At 31.9% G+C, this 24,413-nt stretch overlaps 1 protein-coding gene across 1 annotated transcript; it reads right to left on the minus strand.

Moving 5' to 3' along the window:
• Positions 1-5,143: 5,143 nt before the first annotated feature.
• On the minus strand, positions 5,144-18,788 carry LOC131938178 (uncharacterized). The gene is made up of 14 exons (XM_059296092.1): positions 18,705-18,788; positions 17,917-18,186; positions 12,918-13,108; positions 12,218-12,320; positions 11,906-12,046; positions 11,730-11,777; positions 11,124-11,244; positions 10,953-11,039; positions 10,295-10,847; positions 9,667-9,777; positions 7,850-8,007; positions 6,433-6,626; positions 6,236-6,275; positions 5,144-5,866 (listed from the first exon to the last, which is right to left on the minus strand). Exons 2-14 carry the CDS (start codon positions 18,159-18,161, stop codon positions 5,144-5,146), a joined length of 2,715 nt encoding a protein of 904 aa, XP_059152075.1. The 5' UTR covers positions 18,162-18,186; positions 18,705-18,788.
• Between the last annotated feature and the right edge of the window lie 5,625 nt (positions 18,789-24,413).

The following is a 24,413-nucleotide window of genomic DNA, read 5'->3' on the forward strand; positions in this document are numbered from 1 at the left end:
TGGAGTTTGTTATACAAAACGCAAATTATTGCTTGGCAAATGTTTTATCAACGGAAAAAATAAATAAATTAAATTAGGTGTAATAAAATTTTCAATCATAAATTTAATGATCACTCTGTTTTTTTTATCAAAATAAGCGTCCAAGTGGTGACCAGCAGTGAAATCTCCCAGGGGAAGTTACGCTTGAATTTGTCCGAACTTATAAAACATGTTTCAACTTAGATATTAATATTTGTTTGTGTTTGCAATTTAATGGTGTTCGTTAATATGTTAAAATGAACCAAATGTGGTGTATTTAATACAATTGGTAAAAATGAGAAGTTGAGCGGAAAAATTTCTCTTAAATACAGTTTTAAAAATAATGCCTTTCCTTTTAGGGAAAGTAACCACATTTTCATTGTTTCTTTCTTTGCAGTATTATCTCCCTGTCTTAACACACATAGTATATTAAATCGTTTATTTAACGTGGTTACAAAAATAATGTATTTAAATTATCTCAAAAGGGCATGATTAAAGTTTTTTGAGCAACCTTATAAAATTGAATTGTTTTTACTTAAACTGAAACTTTATTTAATTTGGTTTTTTTTTGGATTCCTATTTTTAATCAAGTATTAAAGAGAATCGGAATTTCCAGGAATTAGCTGATAGTATTTAGCACAATTAGGTGTTTTGGTCTTCCATTATTACTAACACAGATTATTAAAATATAAAGTAAAGTTACATTTTAATACATTCTTACTATTTTTAAAATAATCAGTTGTTTTTTTTAATTTTACTTTTGGTTAGGTCCCTTCATTATAAATTAAAATTTCGTCGTTTCTTTCTTAAAATGTCTGCGTTATATTGACTTCGAATGTAAAACATTTATTAGAGTGCTTGGCATTTCTAGTTTTGTTAACTACCAGGTGAGTAAAATTACCATTTCGAACCTAAGCTGTCAAAACAAAAAGAGAATTTTCTCAAATATGTTTAAATATACGAATATAAATATTATCAAAACACATATTCTATACACTTAATTTTATAAACAATCCCGATTACAGATGTTAGACACGTTTTGTCAAATAATTGATTTAAAATTTAGTTTAGTTTAAATATTATTATCGACACCCAACAAATCTGACAGCCTCATTGGTGTTAAGTATTAAGGAGACAAAAAATTAGTTTCAATAATATGCTTAACTTTAATTATAATAAATGGTGTTTTAGTTAAATATTACATTATTATATGCATTCTTTTACTGTTTAATAAGATTGATTGACATAAATTTTGTTTTGTTTCAATAATAATTATTGTTATTTTTTTAGAAATCAACTAGCTGATAAGACGTAACGTAATCAGATTTACAGCATCATTTATATCGCTAGTTACCTATACTGTAGGTGCGATAAAAATTAAAATAAATATAACAAAAGTATTAGTAATGTTGGTAATCATTTTTCATCCAGATACTGGAGGGTTTACTTCCCCTGTTTATGGCCTGTAAGTTACATGTTTTAATTTTAGAGTAGGATCTGCTCAGCGGAAATTAGCAGTAATGTATAAATCAGGCTCTAAGGTGGAAAAACAGAGTGACATAAGAATCCTAATATATAAAAGGCCATGTGCGCTCTTCTCTCTCTCTCTCTGTCCGCAAAATATTTTCGCCGGATATCACGTCAGAATCGACAGCGATATATGGATACCTTTATACGGACTTTTGTTGAAAAAATATGTTAGATGTTTTAAATGTATAACCACAAAATTATTTAAAGAAGAAAAATAAAAAATAAAGGCGTATTCGAATGTAGAGAAACAGTATTATTTTTGCAACAGGAAAAGTGTATAAACTTGAGACAAGAACGCATTTAACAATGACGTCGCTTATTGTTTACACTAAAAAAAAAAGAGCACGAAACTGGTGACGTTATCTTCCGAGTTTAAAATAAAAAGAAATGAACTATTTCATTCAAATATGATTTAGAGCTATGTACGCTATGAAATGTATACAATACGATTTTCTCCGCCTAAACTAAAAAAAATTATTTTATCTATTTGGATTCTAGATCTAGAGATTATAGATCTAGATATTGATCTCGATCTAGATATTCTAGATCATCTAGATCTAGAGATTCTAGATCTAGATTTAGATGATCTATAAAGCTAAGTTGTCGGGTGCCCGATAGGGCACTTCCCTGCGCCGCAGGCGCTTCAAATTTTGCAGGATCTTGCCTTGGGGCGACAGAACACGGGGGCCGGTTGGCCAAAAAGTCTACGATGAGGGGGTCAAAACTGACCTCGACTGACCGGCGCCTTATATGGGCGAATTAATTAAGTATTCAAATTCTCAATGTTTTCGAAAGCCTAAGCGAAGCTGGGCAGCATGCCTAGTAGATAATGAGTGTAGGTCAACATAATGCTGTAATGTTGTTTTAATGGAGAAACTTCATGAGGTTTTTGTTTAGGCAAATTCATATTCACATTGTGGTGCGTATCTTTCTCAGGTTTATTTTTTCATAACTAGCTTCTAATTCTAAAACGCATATGATCAATATTTATTTAGATTGCACTAAAGTCACCTGAAGTTATTACAAATATTAATGTTACTAAAATGTTAACGTTATAAACTGCAGTAAAAAATTAAACTTGTCGTTTCTTAATTTTGTTTTGAAACCATTTTTATTTAATACAAAAAAGCCAAAAATTAAACCTGTATTAATCATTGCTTTTTGTAACAAAAAGTACTAATTCGTAAACACTATTTAATTTTAGATGAAAAAATAAATACATTAAAACCATTTTAAAATTAGTATATAAAAATGTGTAATGCGTTCTTGTTAGCTGATCGACTTCTGAACTTGTTGAACTCTCGACTGGTTAGTAGAATCTGTCTTTAAGGTTGTATAAGTATAAGTTCAATAAGGTTTATTCAGTAAAAATGATTGTGTAAATTTGCGAGATTTTTAAAGAACAGAAAATTTCGAGTTATTTTCCATGGCAATCCTCATTTTATCCACGAATTTAAAATAAATTCTCAGTTTCCAAATGTCTAATTTCAGCACAATCAGTTTACGAAATATAATTAGCTGTAAAAACAAATTACGGTTAACATTGCTTTAAACTTTCCATTCAGAAGAAAAACAAACATGTTAATTTATTTTAATGATGCTAATTTATTTTTAAAGAAATCATAATAGGCCTACTTGGCAATACATAAAAAAAGAAACTAAATTGAAAGATTATACTCATTTCCCGAAAAATAATTGAACCTGAAAAAATATCTAAAATTTTATTACATGATTCTCTAAGCCAGGGGTCTCCAAACTTTTCAGCCCGAGGGCCGCATTAACTATCAAATATCAGTTCGGGGGCCAGTTTCTTTCAGGCATCTCTTTGGGGGACTGGGGGACCCCCCCCCCCCCCGCCCACACTTTCCCCGAAGAACGTCTACCCCCAACCTCCAATGAACTAATAGAAATATATACAAATTTAATGTGTAGAATGTTTTTCTCATTTGCTTGTCCAACCAAGCCTTTCTTTATGCCACTCATGTTCTTTCATCCATGAATTGCCAGGTAACTGAGGGTAGTTTAGTCCAAGTTATAATCAGCAAATGTTTTTTTTTACTAATTGAATATCCTCTCCGGTAACAGTGTAATACATGTTTTGTAGGGAAGCCAGCTCTTGTGTTATGTTCATGTATTCTTCCACACCTCTAATGAACACAAGCAGTTGAGAGGCGGAACAGCTGTCCAGCGACTCATCCATTGCAATTGAAGCATGGCGAAACTTTCTTGCATTTTTCGCGATTTGAGTTACACAGTTTTCACCAATTTCTGTAACATGGCGGGCAATTGTTTTAAATTTTCTGGGCATAGTTCCTCAGCCACCCCCAACAATCCTTTTTTTCCGTGGACAAAATGATCTTGGCGGGCCGGATGAGAGGACCTCGCGGGCCGCATCCGGCCCGCTGGCCGTAGTTTGGAGACCCCTGCTCTAAGCCACTGGATAATTACAGTTACATATGTATACATAATACCTAAAGAGTCTAATAGTACGTATGTGTATGGGCCATTGAAGGATAGGCGTAGCGATGGGGGCGGGGTGCGGACCGCAGCGGGTGACACCAATTAGAGGGGTGATACCAAGGCAAAAAATAGCAAATTATACAGAAAAATGATAATTTAACTTAATTGAGTGATTAATTAGCGTGCTAAATAGTCTTTTAAATAGAAAAAAAAATATAGTCAGCCGTTCGAATACAACGGAGTTAAACATGGGCAATAAAGAAATTTTCCATGTGACATCAAAGTCGTTCACTGCGCATCTTTCACAATTCTTTGTCATTTTTTTCAGAGCGTTCCGGACAAACAGGCAGAATTAGGACAAATAATATTTTAATTATATAGATAATTAGAATATTTAAAATACGCTTTTCTATAAGTCGCTATTGCAGGATTTAAAAAAAAAAATTCCTCACAATTTTTTTTCTAATTTTAGAACTTAACGGCGCAACATAATTATAAAATATCGTTAACCTACGACATATTATTAGTTGTACAACAACTTTCAATTTTAAAAAAAAAACATGTAAATTTACATTATTGATGATGATTTATTTTAACAAAATTAAAGAAATTAAAAAAAAACACTACATTAAAAGATTATCTGCGTTACCCGAAAAAAAATAAAGCTAAAAGATTATCTACAATTTTATTATATGATGTTCTTAGCCACTAGATATTGACCATTGTATATGTTTACAGATAATCAAAAGAGCCTAATTGAAAGATAAAGTGTGTGTGTTAGAGAGAGTGACAGAGAGAGAAAGAGAGACAGAGGGAGGGAGAGAGAGCGAGAGATAATGAGAAAGAGAGAGAGAGAGAGAGAGAGAGAGAGAGAGAGAGAGAGAGAGAGAGAGAGGAGATTAGTTTTATTGATTGATCCGTAGAAAACTGACTTTTCCGAAAATAAGGAGTCAAAAGCAGGATGATATTTTAGCAAACAAGAATAAAATAACAACTGTAGTTAACATACAATGTTTAAAATGTAGAAATCTTTCTAAAACTAGCAACCCCTCGTCTACTTAACTGAGAACATTTGTGTTATATAATCACTTTGTTTTCTTGTTTTACAATTTAAATCACTTGTTTCCGCTTTCCGTCAATTAAAAGTATTATAAGTAACTTTCCCCTTGTTTTTCCTTGCCCAATAGTTTCGACTCCGCTCAGCAGACTTAAGATGCGCGCTTGTGTAGAGGCCACTTGATAATTTTCTTACAGCTTCTACTTGTTTCATTAACATCTTATGTTGACTTTCAAGAACTGATGACTCGCTTGTCTTGTTGTTAAATAGTACACACCTTTTGTTGCATTCATCAAAAAGATTTTTAAAATCTCCATTTTGATCTTGACACCATGCTTTAAAAGAATTGGGATCATCATCATGGTCAAGGTAAAAGTTATCTCCATACGTCATGAGGATAATCCCCCATTGTTTAAATACGTCATTGCCGAAAATAGATTTGACAGTTTCCACTGCGTCTACTTCTTGTTTAGTGAACCTCACGCCGTACTTGACTACAAAAACCAGAGCAGTAAAACCGTTGGTCAATTTTCTTGATATCGATTTGACTAAATCTTCAGCGTTCACTATCATATCTTCACCGTTATCACCGATCCCAGTGCCATCAATCAGTTCAAGATTGTCCTCTGTGTAGGTGGCAAAATCTAAGCCAGGTAGTATTGTTGAGGGGCCAGGTGCTGTTGTTGAGGTCCCAGGTGCTGTTGTCTCGTCTTTAAGAACTGACCTGATTGATCTGAATGATGAGCTTTTGCCATTTCCTGTTCTCCCAACAATCAGTAGAACATCCTTATTAGCCATTTTCTGCAAAAAATATGATAAGTTGAATATAAATATATATATATATATATATATATATATATATATATATATATATATATATATATATATATATATATATATATATATATATATATCTGCTTTAATCAGATTCTACAACTTTATCTCCTACGATTACCCGAGTATTCATTGTATTACTACCAGTCTTCACAGACCTCTATGGATAAAACGAAAATCAACAAACACAGAATTTAATTTTAAGCGTCAGTTGACATGACTATAAAGTTTGGTAAAAATTATTTTAATTAAAGACAGTTTTAAAAGTTTCATTAATATTTCAATCGAACAAATGCCGGTGACTTTTTTATTAATACGAATTAAATACAATCTTACATAAATGGCTTCGATTTCTTTTTGAACAAATATTTGGAACCTGAAAATAGAAATAAAATAATTAAAAATACACTTCCAAAATAAATTTTTAATATGTTTCCAAGTTTAGCTATCCTTCATGGCTGATCGAGGCATTATTAAACATACACATACAAACGAACACTAATGTATACAAAAATAAATATTTGTGTACTTGCCCGTTATCAGTATTTTGCAACGATACATCCTTAGGACGTGCCCCAAACACCATTCCAAGCACCTTAGGCAGCATTCCGCCAGCGATTATGATAAACACTGTTTTCAGAAAACTGTAGTCGTAAAAATCTTCAAAATACCAGACCAACATTCCGAGCATCAGAAGGTAGCAGCTCAAAATGCAACACTTTGTTGCCTAAATTTGAAAACAAAAAGAAGCCTTAAAACAATTAATTATATATGAACTAAATGGAAACAGTACCGTTATCAATAGGGCTGGTAAATAGGCCACCAACCAGCTCTACGGCTCAATAAAACCTGCATGAGCCATATAACTGGTTGGTGACATACTTACCAGCCCTATTATCTCCCTACCATTTTCATCAGACTCCATCCACTAGATAAGTACCCATTGTGAATTTCTCCCATGAATATTTCAAATCGAACAAACATTTGAGTAGGATATCACCCACTGCCTATTACAAACTTACCATAAATCTTATCCTAACATTAAACGTAATCACAACTAGTTTAATAGTAGGGCTAGAGCTAGAACAAAGAATCGGGTAGCCCTTTCAGCCTGTATATCATAAAATTATTGTTGACATACTGATAGGTAATCCTGGGAGTGGGTTAATTATTATGGGTGAGGGTGGTGGGAATAATTGACAGGGGCAGGGGCGTAGCGAGGGGGGGCGGGGGGTGTGGACCGCACCGGGTGACACCATTTAGGGGGGGGGTGACACCAAGGCTAAAAATATCAAAATATATAGAGAAAAACTTGAGGGGGGGTGCAAATCGAAAGTTTAAAGGGGGGGGGGGGGGTGCAAATCGAAAACTTGAGGGGGTGAAAATCGAAAGTTTGAGGGGGGGGGGGTGCAAATCGAAAATTTAAAAGTTTGTCCCCGGTAAGGGTCGCTACGCCTCTGAGGGGGGGGGGGGTGACACCATTAAGTGCCGCACCGGGTGACACCCGACCTCGCTACGCCACTGGACAGGGGCACTACTTCTTCCTTTTCTTCTTCGTTTTTAAATTTTAATAATGGAAGAGATTCCCTCCAAACACAATTTTGTATTACGTGTCAACTTGTTACGTGCCATTTAGGCCGTTGACTTTGATTAAAGCTTGTTTTTATTTTTGAATTTTCTTCCATAGCATTTGTGCAACCAAGAACAAAATACAAGGCAGCAGTTGTTTGATTTTGGAGTTGTTTATTATAGAAGAGTTGCTGTCCTCAGATATCGAGCTTCATTAGCCCCACAGGAGCAGTTGCGATGTGGTATTTCGAGAAGGATTAATTATCGGGGATTATAGCAATTGGGTAATATTCTAGACCAAGCATACACACGACTAAAATTCGTTTGTTTACAGAAGAATATTCTACTGACATCAATTTGTAAAGATAAACGTGACCATACCATTACGATCTTGTTTAAACATGACTGCGGTCGTCTACCAAAGAACTGGCGACAACAGTTGTAAAACAACTCTTTCCAAACGTATAAATTCCCATCCGTGTCATAGAATAATGGTAGCTTATTACTGACAGATATATTTGTAATACTTTCAGGTTCATCTGGAAAATGAGTATAACTATATATATATATATATATATATATATATATATATATATATATATATATATATATATATATATATATATATATATATATATACTAGCTGCATCCCGTGCTCCGCCACGGTAAATCTTTTTAAAATATACCAACTTTGGAACAGAACAAAACAAACAAAAACACAACACAAACACAAACACAAACAAAACACAACGACAACACAACCACATTACAACCACAACACAATCACAACACAACCACAACACAACCACAACCACAACACAACCACAAAACAACCACAACCACAACACAACCACAACCACAACCACAACACAACCACAACACACGGTAAATCTTTTTTAAATGTACCAAGTTGGGAACAGAACAAAACTAAATACAACACAAACGAACGCAAAGAAAAAACAAAAACGAAAAAACAAACACAACACTCAACATAAACTCAATTTAAATGTAATCATAAAGGCATATTGCTCACAGTCTATCCCGTAGCGCAAAATCGCGCCCTTTCCGAGCGCCGGCGGAAAATTTCGATTTACACCCTCCCACCTCCCTCAAACTTTCGATTTCCACCCCCCCCTCTTGCTACGCCTCTGTTATAAAACCCCTAGCTTTTCCGCAAATAAATTAAAGGCAGTATTTAGAATATCCGTGTTTTACCGACCATATTGCACTTTATAAATTCATGCATTTTTTTCAGTACTTGTAAAAATTTACAATAAAGTTTCATGACTAAAACCATTGCGCACCTAATGAACGTGATGACTTAATATAGTAATGGAGAATAGGTGATTAAAAATTATAATTAGTAAACAGTACATTCAGTGAATAAAATAAATAAAAGATAGCCTTTTATCAATCAATGCTAATAATAATATTCCAACAATAATGTACTCTTACACGTCTGCATAATTTGCATTCACATTTTGCTAATTATATTATTCCAACAATTATTCCGTCTTGCAGATTTTGCATTCACATTTTTAGCGTGAGTTCAATTTATCTTTGAATTACCTCCATTGGCAAAATTACTAAGCAGTTTAATTAGATTTTTCTACCCTACTGTTATTATGTTATTAAAATGTATCCACTTTTTCTGGGAATATTAACGAAAACGATATTTGACATTGATCCTTTTAATATGTTTTAGCAATGTGCGTGTATTTAATATTCTCTTATGCAAAATTGTACAAACAGTGAAAATTATAAAATAGCTCTATGCCACTATATAAACAAACCCTACTCTGACACTTATAATAAGACACTGCGGTGCACTGAAAAGCACAGCATGGTGCGCAGTTTACTTTTATAGTCCCAAAATCTATAGCGATGACGGACGGAAGGAAGGAAGGACAGACACAGCCCGCTTATATTATATATATATATATATATATATATATATATATATATATATATATATATATATATATCTGTATATACGCTAATGAAAATTAAAATTGTATTAGAAGAAAGTATTAATGTCAGTCATTTCCGTAGATGTATTCATCAAATGATTGTTTTGTAAAAAAAAAAAATAGTCTTCCATTAATTTTTTAACCCGTAATTAATGGAAGTTGCTCCATGCTACATGTAATTAAATTAAACAGCACATATTTAATTACCAGAAAATGTTTTAAACATACCGGATCCGCCTGACGATACTACTAGACGTGAGCGATCTGTGGTTGCATGAAGTGAGATATCACACATGTCGGAAGTGACAGGTTTGTGCCCTTGGTTGTCCTCGCTTGATCCTGTTTAACACAACATCATGAAACGTCTTTTATAGATATACTGATCTGAGCTATTAGGTGAAATATATTTTGCATGAAGTCGGAAATATTTTGACTGAGAACTTTGGTATTTTTTACTGTGATATTTTTAAGATAATAGAGAGACAGCGATATATATATATATATATATATATATATATATATATATATATATATATATATATATATATATATGTATATATATATTTATATACTCATTTATATACTTATTATAAATTTAATGATTAATTTATGAAATATTTATTTTTTTAAAATATCTCTGTCAATGAAAAAAAATCTTAAACAACTAAATAGTAACCAATAAATTGTATATATATATATATATATATATATATATATATATATATATATATATATATATATATATATATATATATATATATATATATACAAATAGAAATATATATACAGATAAAATGAATGCAGAATGTATCACAAGTAAGACTAAAGTGACAAAAATCTTTTTTAATTCACTCGCCTTCACACTCTAGTAGAAATGTGAAATATTTCGTTCGCTCGTCTCCTTTAGTACACACTACATCATCTAATGCAACTTTAAAATCTCTCAGGCACATTATCAACTGTGAGTTAGTTGTCTCGAAAACACCATGCAAGTAGATGACTACAACTAGTGCAATGCTAATTATAACATCAGCTTTCTCAAATTCTACGAAGGCTATAGCAATTAACTTGAATATTAATTTGACATACCAAAAAATGGAAAAGTAAAACACTACAGCGTAAATAGATATTATGAAGATTATGATGCACTGTTTTATTTTATTTTGTGTAAATATGTGAAAGGAACACTCTGCATTTTGCTTAAAGCAAAATCTGTCAAGCATCAAGCAGATGATTGTAGAAACTATAAAAAATATGGCGGCCCTAGCATAGTCCTTTTCTAATAAACTTTCGACAACTAACTCTACAAAAGGAAGAGTCAGCAAAAATCTTTCCAATAGTAGAGTAACAAATAATGGCGAGTCGACGTTGGAAAAAAAAGATAATTTCCAACATAATTTCTGTTGCATCTGTAGAAACAAATGTACACAATTATACTTCATGTATTTATATATAAAATATTTAAAAGTGCTAAAAATTGTAGGCCTTAATTTTTAAAAAATCCAAGAACGTACTTTGGGATCGGATGTGGCTAAATGTTTCAGCCGCGGCATGTAAAAGGATATGTGTTCAGCGCTATAACCAGCGCAGAAGAAAAAGAGCTGAGAAAGAAAAAAATTGATGTACCGAAACTGTTTGTTTATCCTTTTGTACATGTCTGCGTGTTTAATGTTATATAAACTTACCTTGTGAATGTAATAGTCGAACAGTAGCCAAGCCGAGCCTTCCATTGTCATAAACTTGGATGCTAATACAGTTTTGTATCCATGTACACTCTCGCCTGGTCTACTTTGGATTTTCTTCCATCTGTGAAGAGTTAATTTTAAATGAAGTATTGGTAATTCATTTCATTCTTTCTGTTAACTCGGACAAGAGGTCGATTAAAAAAAAAATGCATTAAATTTAACAATTTTTTAACTTTTAATTTTAGTTTATTTTTCAAATGTTTATAAACGTTATTCCTTTAAAGCTTGTTATCCAACAATCATTACGTACAAAAGTAAGCATTTTCTCATTCTACATTTTCGAATTTTCAGGTTCTTTAGGCAAACGTCCTTATTTCAATTGCAGTTTATCATCTTTAATTCATAAATGTTGTTATATTTTAAAATATGCTGATCTAAAACATCGGAAATAGAGTATATATATATATAATTATATATATATATATATATATATATATATATATATATATATATATATATATATATATATATATATATATATATATATATATATATTGTTTAATACAACACGTTTATAATTGTGTATTTATGTAAGTTGTTACTTACTCATTTATCACTGTATTGGCTTCTGGATAAATACCAAATTTGACTGTTCTGTTAAATTTGACAAAAACATTCATATATGTGACATGTTATTTAAAAAAATTAATATCAATTTCAATATCAAACAGAAATAGCTGATTAAAAATTCAATTTAAAGAATATTTTTTTTCTATACGAACCTGTAACTGAGCCACAGTTTATATATAACACACAACATAATACAAATAGATATGATGAAGGGTACGCAGAAGTAGACGATTTTAAAATTGACACTTTGGTCATTGCAATAATATTCATTCCATCGATTGAAGCCGCAACACCTATAGAATAAAATCAAAATTAAGAAGATAACATGGAAATTGTTATTGAATGAAATAATTGAATAACATACTTATATACTATAATGTTAACAGTGCAAATTGAACAGAATCATAAAATATACTGATTTACAGTAAACAAGGTAAAATATTAGTCATGCGTTGTTGTGATACCTATAATGTTCAAACATGTCATTCTTATTTTCATTCAGGCAGATCTCTACGTTTTTAGAAAGTTCTATATCATTCTGTTGAAGTTCTTTTTTCAGGTTAAAATCTAGAGAAAAGTAAATATAGATTGGTGTATTTGTGCATGTGACATGTATTATGTGTCATGTGTCATGTGTCATGTGTCATGTGTCAAGTGTCATGTGTCATGTGTCATGTGTCATATGTCATGTGTCATGTGTTATGTGTCATGTGTCATGTGTCATGTGTCATGTGTCATGTGTCATTTTTTTAAGCGGAAAAGGAGTAAAGAACAACCTCCGGTCACAAAAAATAGTCAAAATTCGAAAGAATGAAGAGAATAAGACTTTTTACAGATACAGATATGATGTAGATGTAGATGTAGATGTAGATGTGGATGTGGATGTGGATGTGGATGTAGTTGTAGGTGTAGGTGTAGGTGTAGGTGTAGGTGTAGGTGTAGTTGTAGGAGTAGGTGTAGGTGTAGGTGTAGGTGTAGGTGTAGGTGTAGGTGTAGGTGTAGGTGTAGGTGTAGGTGTAGGTGTAGGTGTAGGTGTAGGTGTAGGCGTATGTACGTGCGCCTGTATGTGTGTATATTCAAAAATACATATATAACAAGTAAGCCTGCGTATGGATTAATTATAAAAATGAATATTATTGATTTCAATAATGAACAGAAGTGTACCTGAAATTAAAGCGTTTCTGATCAAAGACTGCTGCTCTCTACACGTTAAGTTCCCAAGACATTTAGCAGGAATGGTTTGAAATTTTATTTCAACAGAATCGCTGATGCTTTTAAATTTGATTCTGTTAGCCCAAAAATCTTCATTGAAGAAGAAAAAATATACAGATCCAAATTCTTGTGCACGAAACCACCTACGTGTTAAATAAAAAAAAATAATATGAATTTTTAATGAAAATTTTAATTTAAAAGTTTTTAGTGTATTGATTTAAGTTTCTTGAAAATTTGTTTTTAGACTTGAAAACTACACGGTATTTTTTTATCTATTTATTTTTAATGTAAAATGTTGAACATAGTTTTAACTGCTTTTGAATTTTTTTTTTCTGCCTTTCTTTCGTTTGGCTTTGTCCGACATGATTCAAAACTACGAGCGAAACTTCTACCACTTCTGCCGGACCAATTTATTTTAAACATGGTACTGGGGTCAAGACCGGATGACAATTAGTTTGATGTTTAATTAATTTTTAAGGAGTTAACTATATTTCCTATATAAAGAACTATTTTGTACTTTATGTTAATATTGAGAGCAATTGTTTATTGTTTTGCAATACTATTGAATTAACATTTTTAAAGTCTTAAAGTATTTTAAAAATGTTTTTAAATATAAATGATACATTATTGTTTCATTTATGTCAGTAGTTTAAATAGATAGAGGCTAAAAATTCTAAAGTAATATTGCTTTATAAAAATTAGATACATAAAAAATAATGTAAACTATCAATATATTAAATTTTTTAAAGAAAACTTTTGAAATCCTTGAAAAGTTGATCGAAACCGTTATATAGGATCTTATATTTGTATATAATATTGCATCCACCTAACTACATAAGTCATCGTGTTGATACACAAACACACATACTGACGGACACACACTTTTAGAGATTGCATAACTGGAGTTTTCCGACAGAATGTAGCCCAAAAATATTTGATTCCGACTTATTGCACTTTGCAATACTTTTACGCTCTATATTAGAAAGTTAAAAGCCATATTGCACATTAATATACTAACAGGTACATGCAAATATGTGCCTCCTAACGCATACAGGAAAAACTGGTTGATTTGTTTTCAAAAGCTTCCAATAAAACTATATTTAAATACGAAATATATTTTCTGCATGGTGACGAGGTGAGGAATGATATTTTTTTGTAAATTGTATAAGCCATTCAGCGGAGGAATACTTGGCTTATTTTTTTTTTCCTCGACTAACTTTCTTAAGAGCACAAAAGGCTAATTTTTTTTTTAACTTGTCGATCACCGTTTATAAAATCAATAACACAACAAGCTGTCGCATTGTGTACTACCCTATTTTATTGGCTTGGATGTTTTTGTAGGCTTCTAAACTCTGTGATTACTGTAGGCATAGGCTTGCAATAATAGAAACCATGGATGTATAATATATATATATATATATATATATATATATATATATATATATATATATATATATATATATATATATTGTTATGGTTAGCTTTCCATTTCATAGTGGAACAAGGTATAACACAATTTAAAACACAGTTCAAATGTAATGATCCAATATAATTTTCAACTTCTACAGGGGAACACTGAACATGGTACACAAAAACATTCCCTACTTCACTCGCTCTACACCACACACCGCTGACACACACAGTTCACACACTTCTCAGGGAAGGCGACTCTCACACCCAACCCCTCCGTACCTACACGCTTTCGCTATGAACGTCTAGGCCACGTCACACCTCCCCCCTAAAAAAAAGAGGTTTCTTATTTTTCCTTAAATTAAACAGCATTTCTAAGGTCTATCCTGCACAACTACTTAACATGTACAGTAAAAATTTTAACAAAATATTTATCTGACCTTTTACATGCTTTAAATCTCCCTATAAATAAATGATGGCGAGTAAAAAATTATATCTCTACAATAAAATGTTGGACGTACGCATGAATTAACTACTTATAGCTTTATACGTCTAGTCTATAAGTCAACAAGGTTTTTAAAAAACATTTGTCATCAATAAAGCATTTGAATTGAATTACAATACATCAGAACAATGTTACTTTCCTTTCGTTTTATGAAGTTAGATATGTTGAAATAAATCTAGTCAATGATGACAATGAAAACTAGAAGCTATTCAGATAACACAAGTTCGTCCGCACTCTAATTTTGGTACAGTATTCTGGCTCTGGATGTCGATCTGGATCTCGCTCTGGCTTTGGCTCTCGCTCTGGCTTTGGTTTTGGCTCTGGCTTTGGCTCTGGTTTTGGCTTTGGCTCTGGTTTTGGCTCCGGCTCTGGCTCTGGCTCTGGTTTTGGCTCTGGCTCTGTTTTGGCTCTGGCACGCGCTCTGGCACGGGCTCTGGCACGGGCTCTGGCACGGGCTCTGACTTTGGCTCTGGCACTGGCTCTGGCACTGGCTCTGGCACTGGCTCTGGCACTGGCTCTGGCACTGGCTCTGGCACTGGCTCTGGCTCTGGCACTGGCTCTGGCTCTGACGTTGGCTCTGGCTCTTCTGCTCAGCTCTGGCTCTGGAGTCCAAACATTTTTGTTTCGATCCTGCTATCTTGACATCACAGTCTTTAACTATGATTAAAGTCTCATTAGTATCTTTAAAAAAAAATTCATAAAAAACGTTTTAATAACAAGCTTTTATGTAATGATGCACTAAAAAGTAGAAAATAAATTATAGACTACTATTTAAATAACTATAAAGAAAAGCGTGGGTCACTTTAGTATCTATTGGATACCTTTACTAATGTTAAGGAAGACACCCACGCTTTTCTTTATAGTTATTTAAATAGTAGTCTATAATTTATTTTCTACTTTTTAGTGCATCATTACATAAAAGCTTGTTATTAAAACGTTTTTTATGAATTTTTTTTCCAGTACTTTACATGTTTTATCTACAATAGAGTTACATGACTAAAAACCATTGCGCGCCTACTGAATATCACGTTCAGTAGGCGCGCAATGGTTTTTGAACGCAGCCATTACGTGGTCGTGATGGCGCAGCTATTGATGACGCGTGTGGTGTGGTTGGCTAGACATGCCTACTAATTCGGTCCAAATTTTAATTAATTCATAAAAAATCAATTAGGCATCCAATTAAGTCAAATTTAGTTTCAGATTGCATTGTCTTCATGTCTTGACCCACGTGCCAACTGTGAATCGTGTCGGTCAAGTAGAACTGTCCGAATTTTCACTCCTGCGTTTCCGTCTAGACTGACGACTGACGACTTACGACAGACAGAGGAAGTGAGTTAAATAAAAGCTTGTAAAAAGACTATGAACTTGATTCTGGAATAAAGTTACCTTCTGCTCAGCTGCCCTTGACCTCGTTCTCCACTCTGTTCACTTGTTGCCTAGATTGCGTGTCTGGTTGACTAGGTCTTCTGCAAGTGGGACAGTAGCTAAAGCTTTCATGTTGGTGGCGACGCAATGATTTGCTTCTGCTGTGCTCAAGGACTGAGATGCTAATATTGTAGCTCTAAAATTTGATAACTTACTTGCTATGCTAATGTAGTCCACTTTGTAGCTAGCAAGTTCTCTCAACTTCTCTCCTAGCTTTATCACTGTATTTTGCATCTCATTATTTATGGCCATGATGTCTGCAGCACTGTTCACAAGTTTTGTGGCTGTTGATACTACGTCTTTTCTGGTCGGTTGTGACGCTGCCGTTGATACTAGACACTTCCCAGTCGGCTGTAACGATGCCGTTAATACTAGATGTTTTCTAGTCGGCTGTAACGATGCCGTTAATACTAGCAAGTTTCTAGTCGGTTGTGACGCTGCTGTTGATACTAGACATTTTCAAGTCGGTTGTGACGCTGCTGTTGACATTCGATATTTTCATGTCGGCTCTAACGCTGCTGTTGATACTGGATATTTTCCTTTTTGTCTAGGGGTAAAACTTCTCAAAAATCTTGTTGTGTTCAAATCCCGGACGAGCCCCCACTTGTTATGGTTAGCTTTCCATTTCATAGTGGAACAAGGTATAACACAATTTAAAACACAGTTCAAATGTAATGATCCAATATAATTTTCAACTTCTACAGGGGAACACTGAACATGGTACACAAAAACATTCCCTACTTCACTCGCTCTACACCACACACCGCTGACACACACAGTTCACACACTTCTCAGGGGAGGCGACTCTCACACCCAACCCCTCCGTGCCTACACGCTTTCGCTATGAACGTCTAGGCCACGTCACAATATATATATATATATATAATATAATATATATATATATATATATATATATATGCACATATATATATATATATATATATATATATATATATATATATATATATATATATATATATATATATATATTCTCTATCAATACCAGGTTTACGTAATGGTGTTACTCCCCTCCCCCCCCCATTGCACCATTGTCGGGATTTATCAAATCTGTTCTTAAAGGACTATTTATTATCTAATTAACCATTTTTGGTGGACTTATCATTTTTCTGTATATATTCTTTCTATTTTTTGCCTTGGTGTCACCCGTCCCTAAATGGTGTCACCCTGTGCGGTCCGCACCCCCGCCCCTTGCTACGCCCCTGGCTGAACCAGCTTTATTTCTAACTGATTTGAACTAAAGCAATTTTTCGATAGAAAAAATGATCCTTATTTTAAGAGGTTTCAGTTGGGTTGTGCTGAATAATAACAGTGTATATAAATATAATATATACTTTCCTGGTCATTATCTCACAAATATATATATATATATATATATATATATATATATATATATATATATATATATATATATATATATATAAATACTTATAAAAAATTTAAATATATATAAATGTGTATGTATTATATATATATATATATATATATATATATATATATATATATATATATATATATATATATATATATATATATATATATATATATATATATATATATATTACAATTTTCGATTCATTCACATTATCTCACCTCCAAGTAGCCGAATCCTTGCATTTCTGATTGTTCGTGTAGTTGTCAAATACCAACTTATATTCTAGCAATTTGGTCTCAGACGATTTATCAAAGTACTCAAAGAGTTTCGTCTTCAGCTGATCCGTGATGACAGGGGTTAAGGTACAGTTGGTGTTGAGCTCATCTTGGGCTGTAACACTAGCACATACCAGCAACAACACAGCCAAACTTGTAAACATAGTCCAAGCCTTCATTGTAGCCATGAAATCATTGAAACAGCCTTGCAGCCTAAGAAAAAAACTGTCGTACTTACGTATTTATGCTTCGCATTTTCCTAGAAAATGCAGAATTACTCACGACATCGTATAACTTACACTACAATGCTATTTGATTACTGATAACAAAATTATAGACTACAGTATTATTCTATTATTTTCAGCATACATATATATTTTGTGTATGTATAATCTATATATATAAATATATATATATATATATATATATATATATATATATATATATATATATATATATATATTTATATATATATATATATTTATACATGTATATATATATATATATATATTTATATATATATATATATATATATATATATATATATATATATATATATATATATATTTATATTTATACATGTATATACATATATATATATATATATATATATATATATATATATATATATATATATATATATATATATATATATATATATATATATATGCAACTATATACAACTATGTATACATATACATAAGCTTACATAATGTTATATACCAGCTTACCATTAAAAATACACGACTCAATATTGTACCAAGTAACATAAGAAATGGCAAATACACTCCAATATAACTTCAACTACACGCCACGTAATCCTCCGCCCGAATGAAAGAAAGATGCTGGTACAACGTAGTTTTCCGTTTTCCCGATTTTCCTGGAAAGCCAGCCTCCACGTCATGACCTACTTGACGTAATGACCTACTTGACGTGTAGCAGTTCAGCGCGCGGGCCAGCGAGAGGTATCACGCGCGCAGCCTCGTTTTAAAAACAATTCGCTGCTATTTTTACATTATAATATAATAGCGTAATGTACTAAATAGCGTAAAGATCGAATTCTCGCTTATTCATATTAACAAAATACATTTATAAATTAGGCTGTTTAAAAAGCAATCTATATTCTGTTTAAAGTAAATTTACAATAGATTCTATAATTAAAGTCCGATATAACTAAAATTTATATTGGAAACATTACTTATTCCAATCACAACATATTTTAAATAAATAATGTAATCTGCAAACAAAATAAATTAATACAAAAAGTAAACTGGTTATAAAAAACATAGATTCTATAAATAATGTCCCAAGTGCTTTGACCACGTGTATTTTGAGAACTGATGCTTTGTCCATGTGGGATTTGTAGGTGGACTTAGAGTTTAGATATTAAGTAAAGTACAAATTTGATCTTGACGGTCCCAGGAGCAGGTGAAGTAGAGTTCACCTTTTTTTGGTGACCTTTGGCATATATTGTGATAATGTGTAGAACACGAAATTAAAACGCCTTTAATTTCCCTTACGTGTGTCAAGTACCCTTTAGAGATTGGGGTACTCATTAATGTCTTAACAGAAAATCTTGTTTCTATGTCCGCATGTTTGGAACAATAACACTGTAACGAACTCATAGCAGAATACTTAAAGTAAAGTAAAGTACCCCTTCAAACATGACGGTCCATGGGGCAAGCACTTGTTTCAGTGACCTCGGCATATGAAAGGATAGTGCGGTCACCACTATGTACAGCCGCCTTTATTTTCCCTAACGTGAGTTAGGTACCCATCAGAGTTGGGTGGACTCAGGGACGATATTTGTTCTTGAACCCCGGATTCGAACTCTAGACTTTCGGGTTAGCAGTCGTATAATCTACCATTCGACTACTCCGTCCCATAGCTGAATATACATAGCCATTAAATTCAGATCTATAAAACTCGAGATTCAGAATTTAAAAAAAGCAACATTTGCATGTTAGTGTAAAACACTCGTGATAAAGAAGATTCCAGCAAATGAGCTAATTACAATACCACTTGCGATGGGGCATCTCCTTCGTCTGTCACCGTGAATATTATCAACCGGAGTAGATAGGTGCCAATGGAGTCAACCATGTCAATTAGCCGAGGTGATGATTTGCCTTGAGTGAAAATCTCAGTTGGAAATTATTAAATGTAAATAAAAATGAAGACATTTTAAAATGAATGTTCTAAAAATACATTCTAAAGGTATTTCAATATGTTTTCTGTGCTGTTGTGCAGAAATCAATGTTCATAAAAGTACCTAAATAAATTTAAAAAAAAAGGCAGTAGAAAAAAATGTATTACAGTAGATCTTGGTGATAAATTGTGCTTGTTTTCAGTTAATGTTGAACTGTTAGTTTTATACATGGGTGTGATAATAGTCTTCTTCTTCTTCGTTCTCAATTTTAGTGTTGGGAGGGATCGAGATTTATCTGCCAGAGGGTTTGAACTCGAAACTTTTTCGAATTTATCAACCATTAGCTTTTGCCGACTCGACCACGCCTCCATCACAAGTAAGGATACATGTCAACTGGTTATGCGCCATTTACTTCCATAGCCTTTGTTCAACCAAGAACAAACTACAAGGCAGCAGTTGTTTTAATTTTTGAGTTGTCTCTCATAGAAGAGTGGCTGTCCCCAGTTATAAAATAAGTAAATAAAGTAAAGCTACTCTTATGAAGTTAATGTCAAATTATGCAGATGAGGTAGAATTCATCTGTTTCACTGACCTCATCATACGAAAGGATAGTGTGGTCAGCACAATACCAAGAATTCTTAACTTTCCCTAACGTGAGTTACGTACTCAGCAGACATTCCAACGACTCGAGCCCAGGATTTGAACTCGGTACGTATGGGTAGCTAGTCATGTATTATATTTACCGACCACAATAACCCATGGAGCCTGTTGAATTGCTGCTGGTCATTTGTTGCTAAAGTTGTTTGCGGACATGGAAAATATGTACTGCCGCAGCCACAAATAACAGGTAAACAATCGCAAGCTTTAGAAAGATTGTATGCTTTCTTTGATGAAGGAGAATATATAGTCTCGCTTAAATTGACAACAATATATAAATAATATCAATTTGTTTAGTGGTCTGAAGTGTTGACTTAATAAAAAAGAAACATAAATGAAGAGAGTATATATTTTTATTTGTTTTTCAAAATTTTAGGATACAAGATATGCGCTTAAGTTTTCAGTATTCTCTTTGACAAAATAAAATTGAATAAAAAAAATTCCTTCAAGTAATCAAGCTCATAAAACAAAAAATAAAATAAATTAAAACAAACTTTCTATTTTTATTCAAATCATTAAATTCTCATTTTATATCTTACACAGAGAGTTATTAAATTAGTATTAGTTTTTTTAATTATTTGGTTCTTTAAATGTTTTTATTATTGTTTTATTTTAAAATATAAATATAAATATGAATGTACGTTTTGTTTTCACGGAAGATAACTTAATCTAACTCATTTTCCAAATTGTCATATTATTCTCTCCCGTTGAAATAGTTAATATTTACAAAATTATTGTAGTACTAGAGCCAACAATGTATTGTTAATATTACGTAAAATAAAATTAACTGTTCGAAACGAAGTGTACATTTTTATCACTAATTCTATTTAACACTGTCAATGCATTCATTTTCTTTTTGATCAATTTATTAAAATTTGTCAGTTTTATACCTTTGTTTAGAGAAAAGGGTAAAAGATGCAGTTCAACAATTGACGTCTAATTAATGTTTAACTTTATTATGTACATTGCTATTAGAAGTGCTAAATTTACTGGATAGAATTGCCTGCTAGTAAAGTTTATAAAAAAAACAATCTATATAGCTTAACTTGATATAATATATCTTTACTAGAAGGTCTAATCATAGTTCGCCTTTGTATCATTTAACAAAAATTCGAAATCCTTGATTTCAAAATTTAAAAAAAAGTTTAATATGTGATACATTTTTCTACCTTTCTCTTCGGTCAAATCGAAATTTAAAAAATGTTTAAACCATATAAGGAGAACAAAATGACCTAGAGTGTCTGTTTGTTAAGTAGATTATGCTATAATATTAATAAAGCTGCCAACACGTTCAGGTTGCGAAATAAAACACAATTAGGAGTGAATTCAAACTAATGATTTTTAGCAGAATGTAAAATACTATGTAGAGCTTGTATTTTTTTATAGGTCTTATTTAATTTTAAGATAATAATAAATATATGTATTTACACATGATAATCAAATAACGTTCAATACAGCTACCTATACACTTTAGGCATAAATAAAAGTAATGACGTGTTTTAAATAGTTATATTTGACAAAGATAATTACATTTAATGATTATTTCCATAAATTGTTGAAAAATAAATCGTACTAAGCTATTGGGAATGGATAATTAGTCAAATTTACATAAAAATCGTGAGAAAGTAAGCGAACAAGAGAAATATATCTTTTCTTAATAATCAGTGCCCTGATAATAGTGATAAGGTGCATAATTAAATAAAAATGCTCCTGGTTAAATAATTAGCAACTTTCTCCACTTTGAGTACTGCGCCAATCTATATATACGCGGGGATAAATTTTTGATCTTGTAATGAAGATGATCCCCCCATTTTCTAAATACGTCATTTTCAAAAATAGATTTCACAGCACTCTCTACCTCCTGTTTAATGAATCTCTAGCCGTACCTGATCACAAAAAACCAGAGCAGTAAAATCGTTGGATTCTATTCAATTAAAATCTTTGCCGTCATCACCAATCCCAACGCCGCTGTCAATTCCAGGAGTAAATGTCTTTGCTAGCTTGTATAGTAACGTTTTCACGAGCTAGGCTCCCAGAAGTGCTGTTTACATTTCTCGGACTATCAATAGCAAAACATTGTTAGATTCCATTAAGTTATTCAGTATGATTCAAAGTACACACACTCACACAAACACACACACACACATATATATATATATATATATATATATATATATATATTCAAAATTAAAGGGGGGGGAATGGGGGATGGGCAAAAATTAGTAAGTATGTTTAGTATTTGTAGGACAAATAACGTTTTTTTACATCAATCCGTATATTTCAATTCTACATCTAGTGTAGATGCCCTTATTGAACGGAACAGACAAACAAACAAATACAATATAAATATATATATATAAATATATATATATATATATATATAAATATAAATATAAATATAAATATATATATATATATATATATATATATATATATATATATATATATATATATATATATATATATATATATATATATTTATATTTATATTTATATATATATATATATTTATTTATATATATATACATATATATATATATATATATATATATATATATATATATATATATATATATATATATATATATATATAAAAATATATATATATATTATGTATACTCCACTTAAAACTGACCTAAGCAGTTAATCCTGCAAAAAAAAAAAAAACAACATGCCGAAGCTACAAATTCGGATATATTGTGAACGTTTTTATTTTAACCGTGAACAAATAGGTGGGAGTTGTTCGCTAAAAAAAAACCCTATGACTTTGAAATTGTAATTAATATATCAACTTAATAAGCCCCAGTGAACATCTTTTTTACAAGGTTTTATTTTGCTTGTGTAGCCGATAAAAACAGAATTAAGACAGACATTCTTTTAGATGTACCGGTGTAGAGTTAGCTGTTACCATGACAGGCTGTCTATACCTAAGATGAGATCACTTAATTAACGACGGAAAAACGAGTGCACTAGCAAGTGTTGATAGGCTTTAATATTTTGCTAAACATGTTTGTGAATAACGTATTAAAACGCTAAACCAGATATATTAACAATCATATTTTCTTTAATTAAATATACAATTGTTATAATTGTCTCTACTTTAAACTAAAAAAAACAACTTACATAAAGTTTCTTGATCTGTGTTTGCACAAATAGTTGGAACCTAGTGAAATAGGAGTTAAATAAAAATTGCTTAGTTGAAAAATTAAGCCTGGAAAAAATTGGCTACCTTTTATGTATTACATAATATTTTATTATGATAAACACAGAACCGTTCACTGACACATAAACACACACACACATGGACACACACAAACACACACACATCACTGATTACTTGCCCGTCTTCAGTCTTCTGTAACGGTGCATCACTGTCAAGTTTACCTAACGCCATGCCTAAAACTTTGGGCAACATTCCACCTGCGATTATCGTTAACACAGTTTTAACTAAACTGTAGTCGTAAAAATCTTCAAAATACCAGACCAACATCCCTAACATCAGAAGGTAACAGAAGAAAATACCAAACAAGGATGCCTAGTTTAAAAATAAAAAAAAAAGAAATTACGAAAAAATATATTATCTACCACAAATTACTTTTAAAATTTAAACTCATATGTTAAAACATACGAAATATAT

Source organism: Physella acuta, unplaced genomic scaffold, assembly GCF_028476545.2.
Source record: "Physella acuta isolate Inbredline_101_S28 unplaced genomic scaffold, ASM2847654v3 ptg000236l, whole genome shotgun sequence".
In the NCBI taxonomy this organism is placed as follows: domain Eukaryota; kingdom Metazoa; phylum Mollusca; class Gastropoda; family Physidae; genus Physella; species Physella acuta.

Coding starts and splice junctions, on each gene's coding strand:
- LOC131938178 (XM_059296092.1), bottom strand. CDS start 18,161: ATGGCTACAATGAAGGCTTGGACTATGTTTACAAGTTTGGCTGTGTTG. Junction 12,321..12,917: donor CAGAAACGCTTTAATTTCAG/GTACACTTCTGT, acceptor ACTTTTCTCTAG/ATTTTAACCTGAAAAAAGAA. Junction 9,778..10,294: donor ATTTCTACTAGAGTGTGAAG/GCGAGTGAATTA, acceptor TGTGTTAAACAG/GATCAAGCGAGGACAACCAA.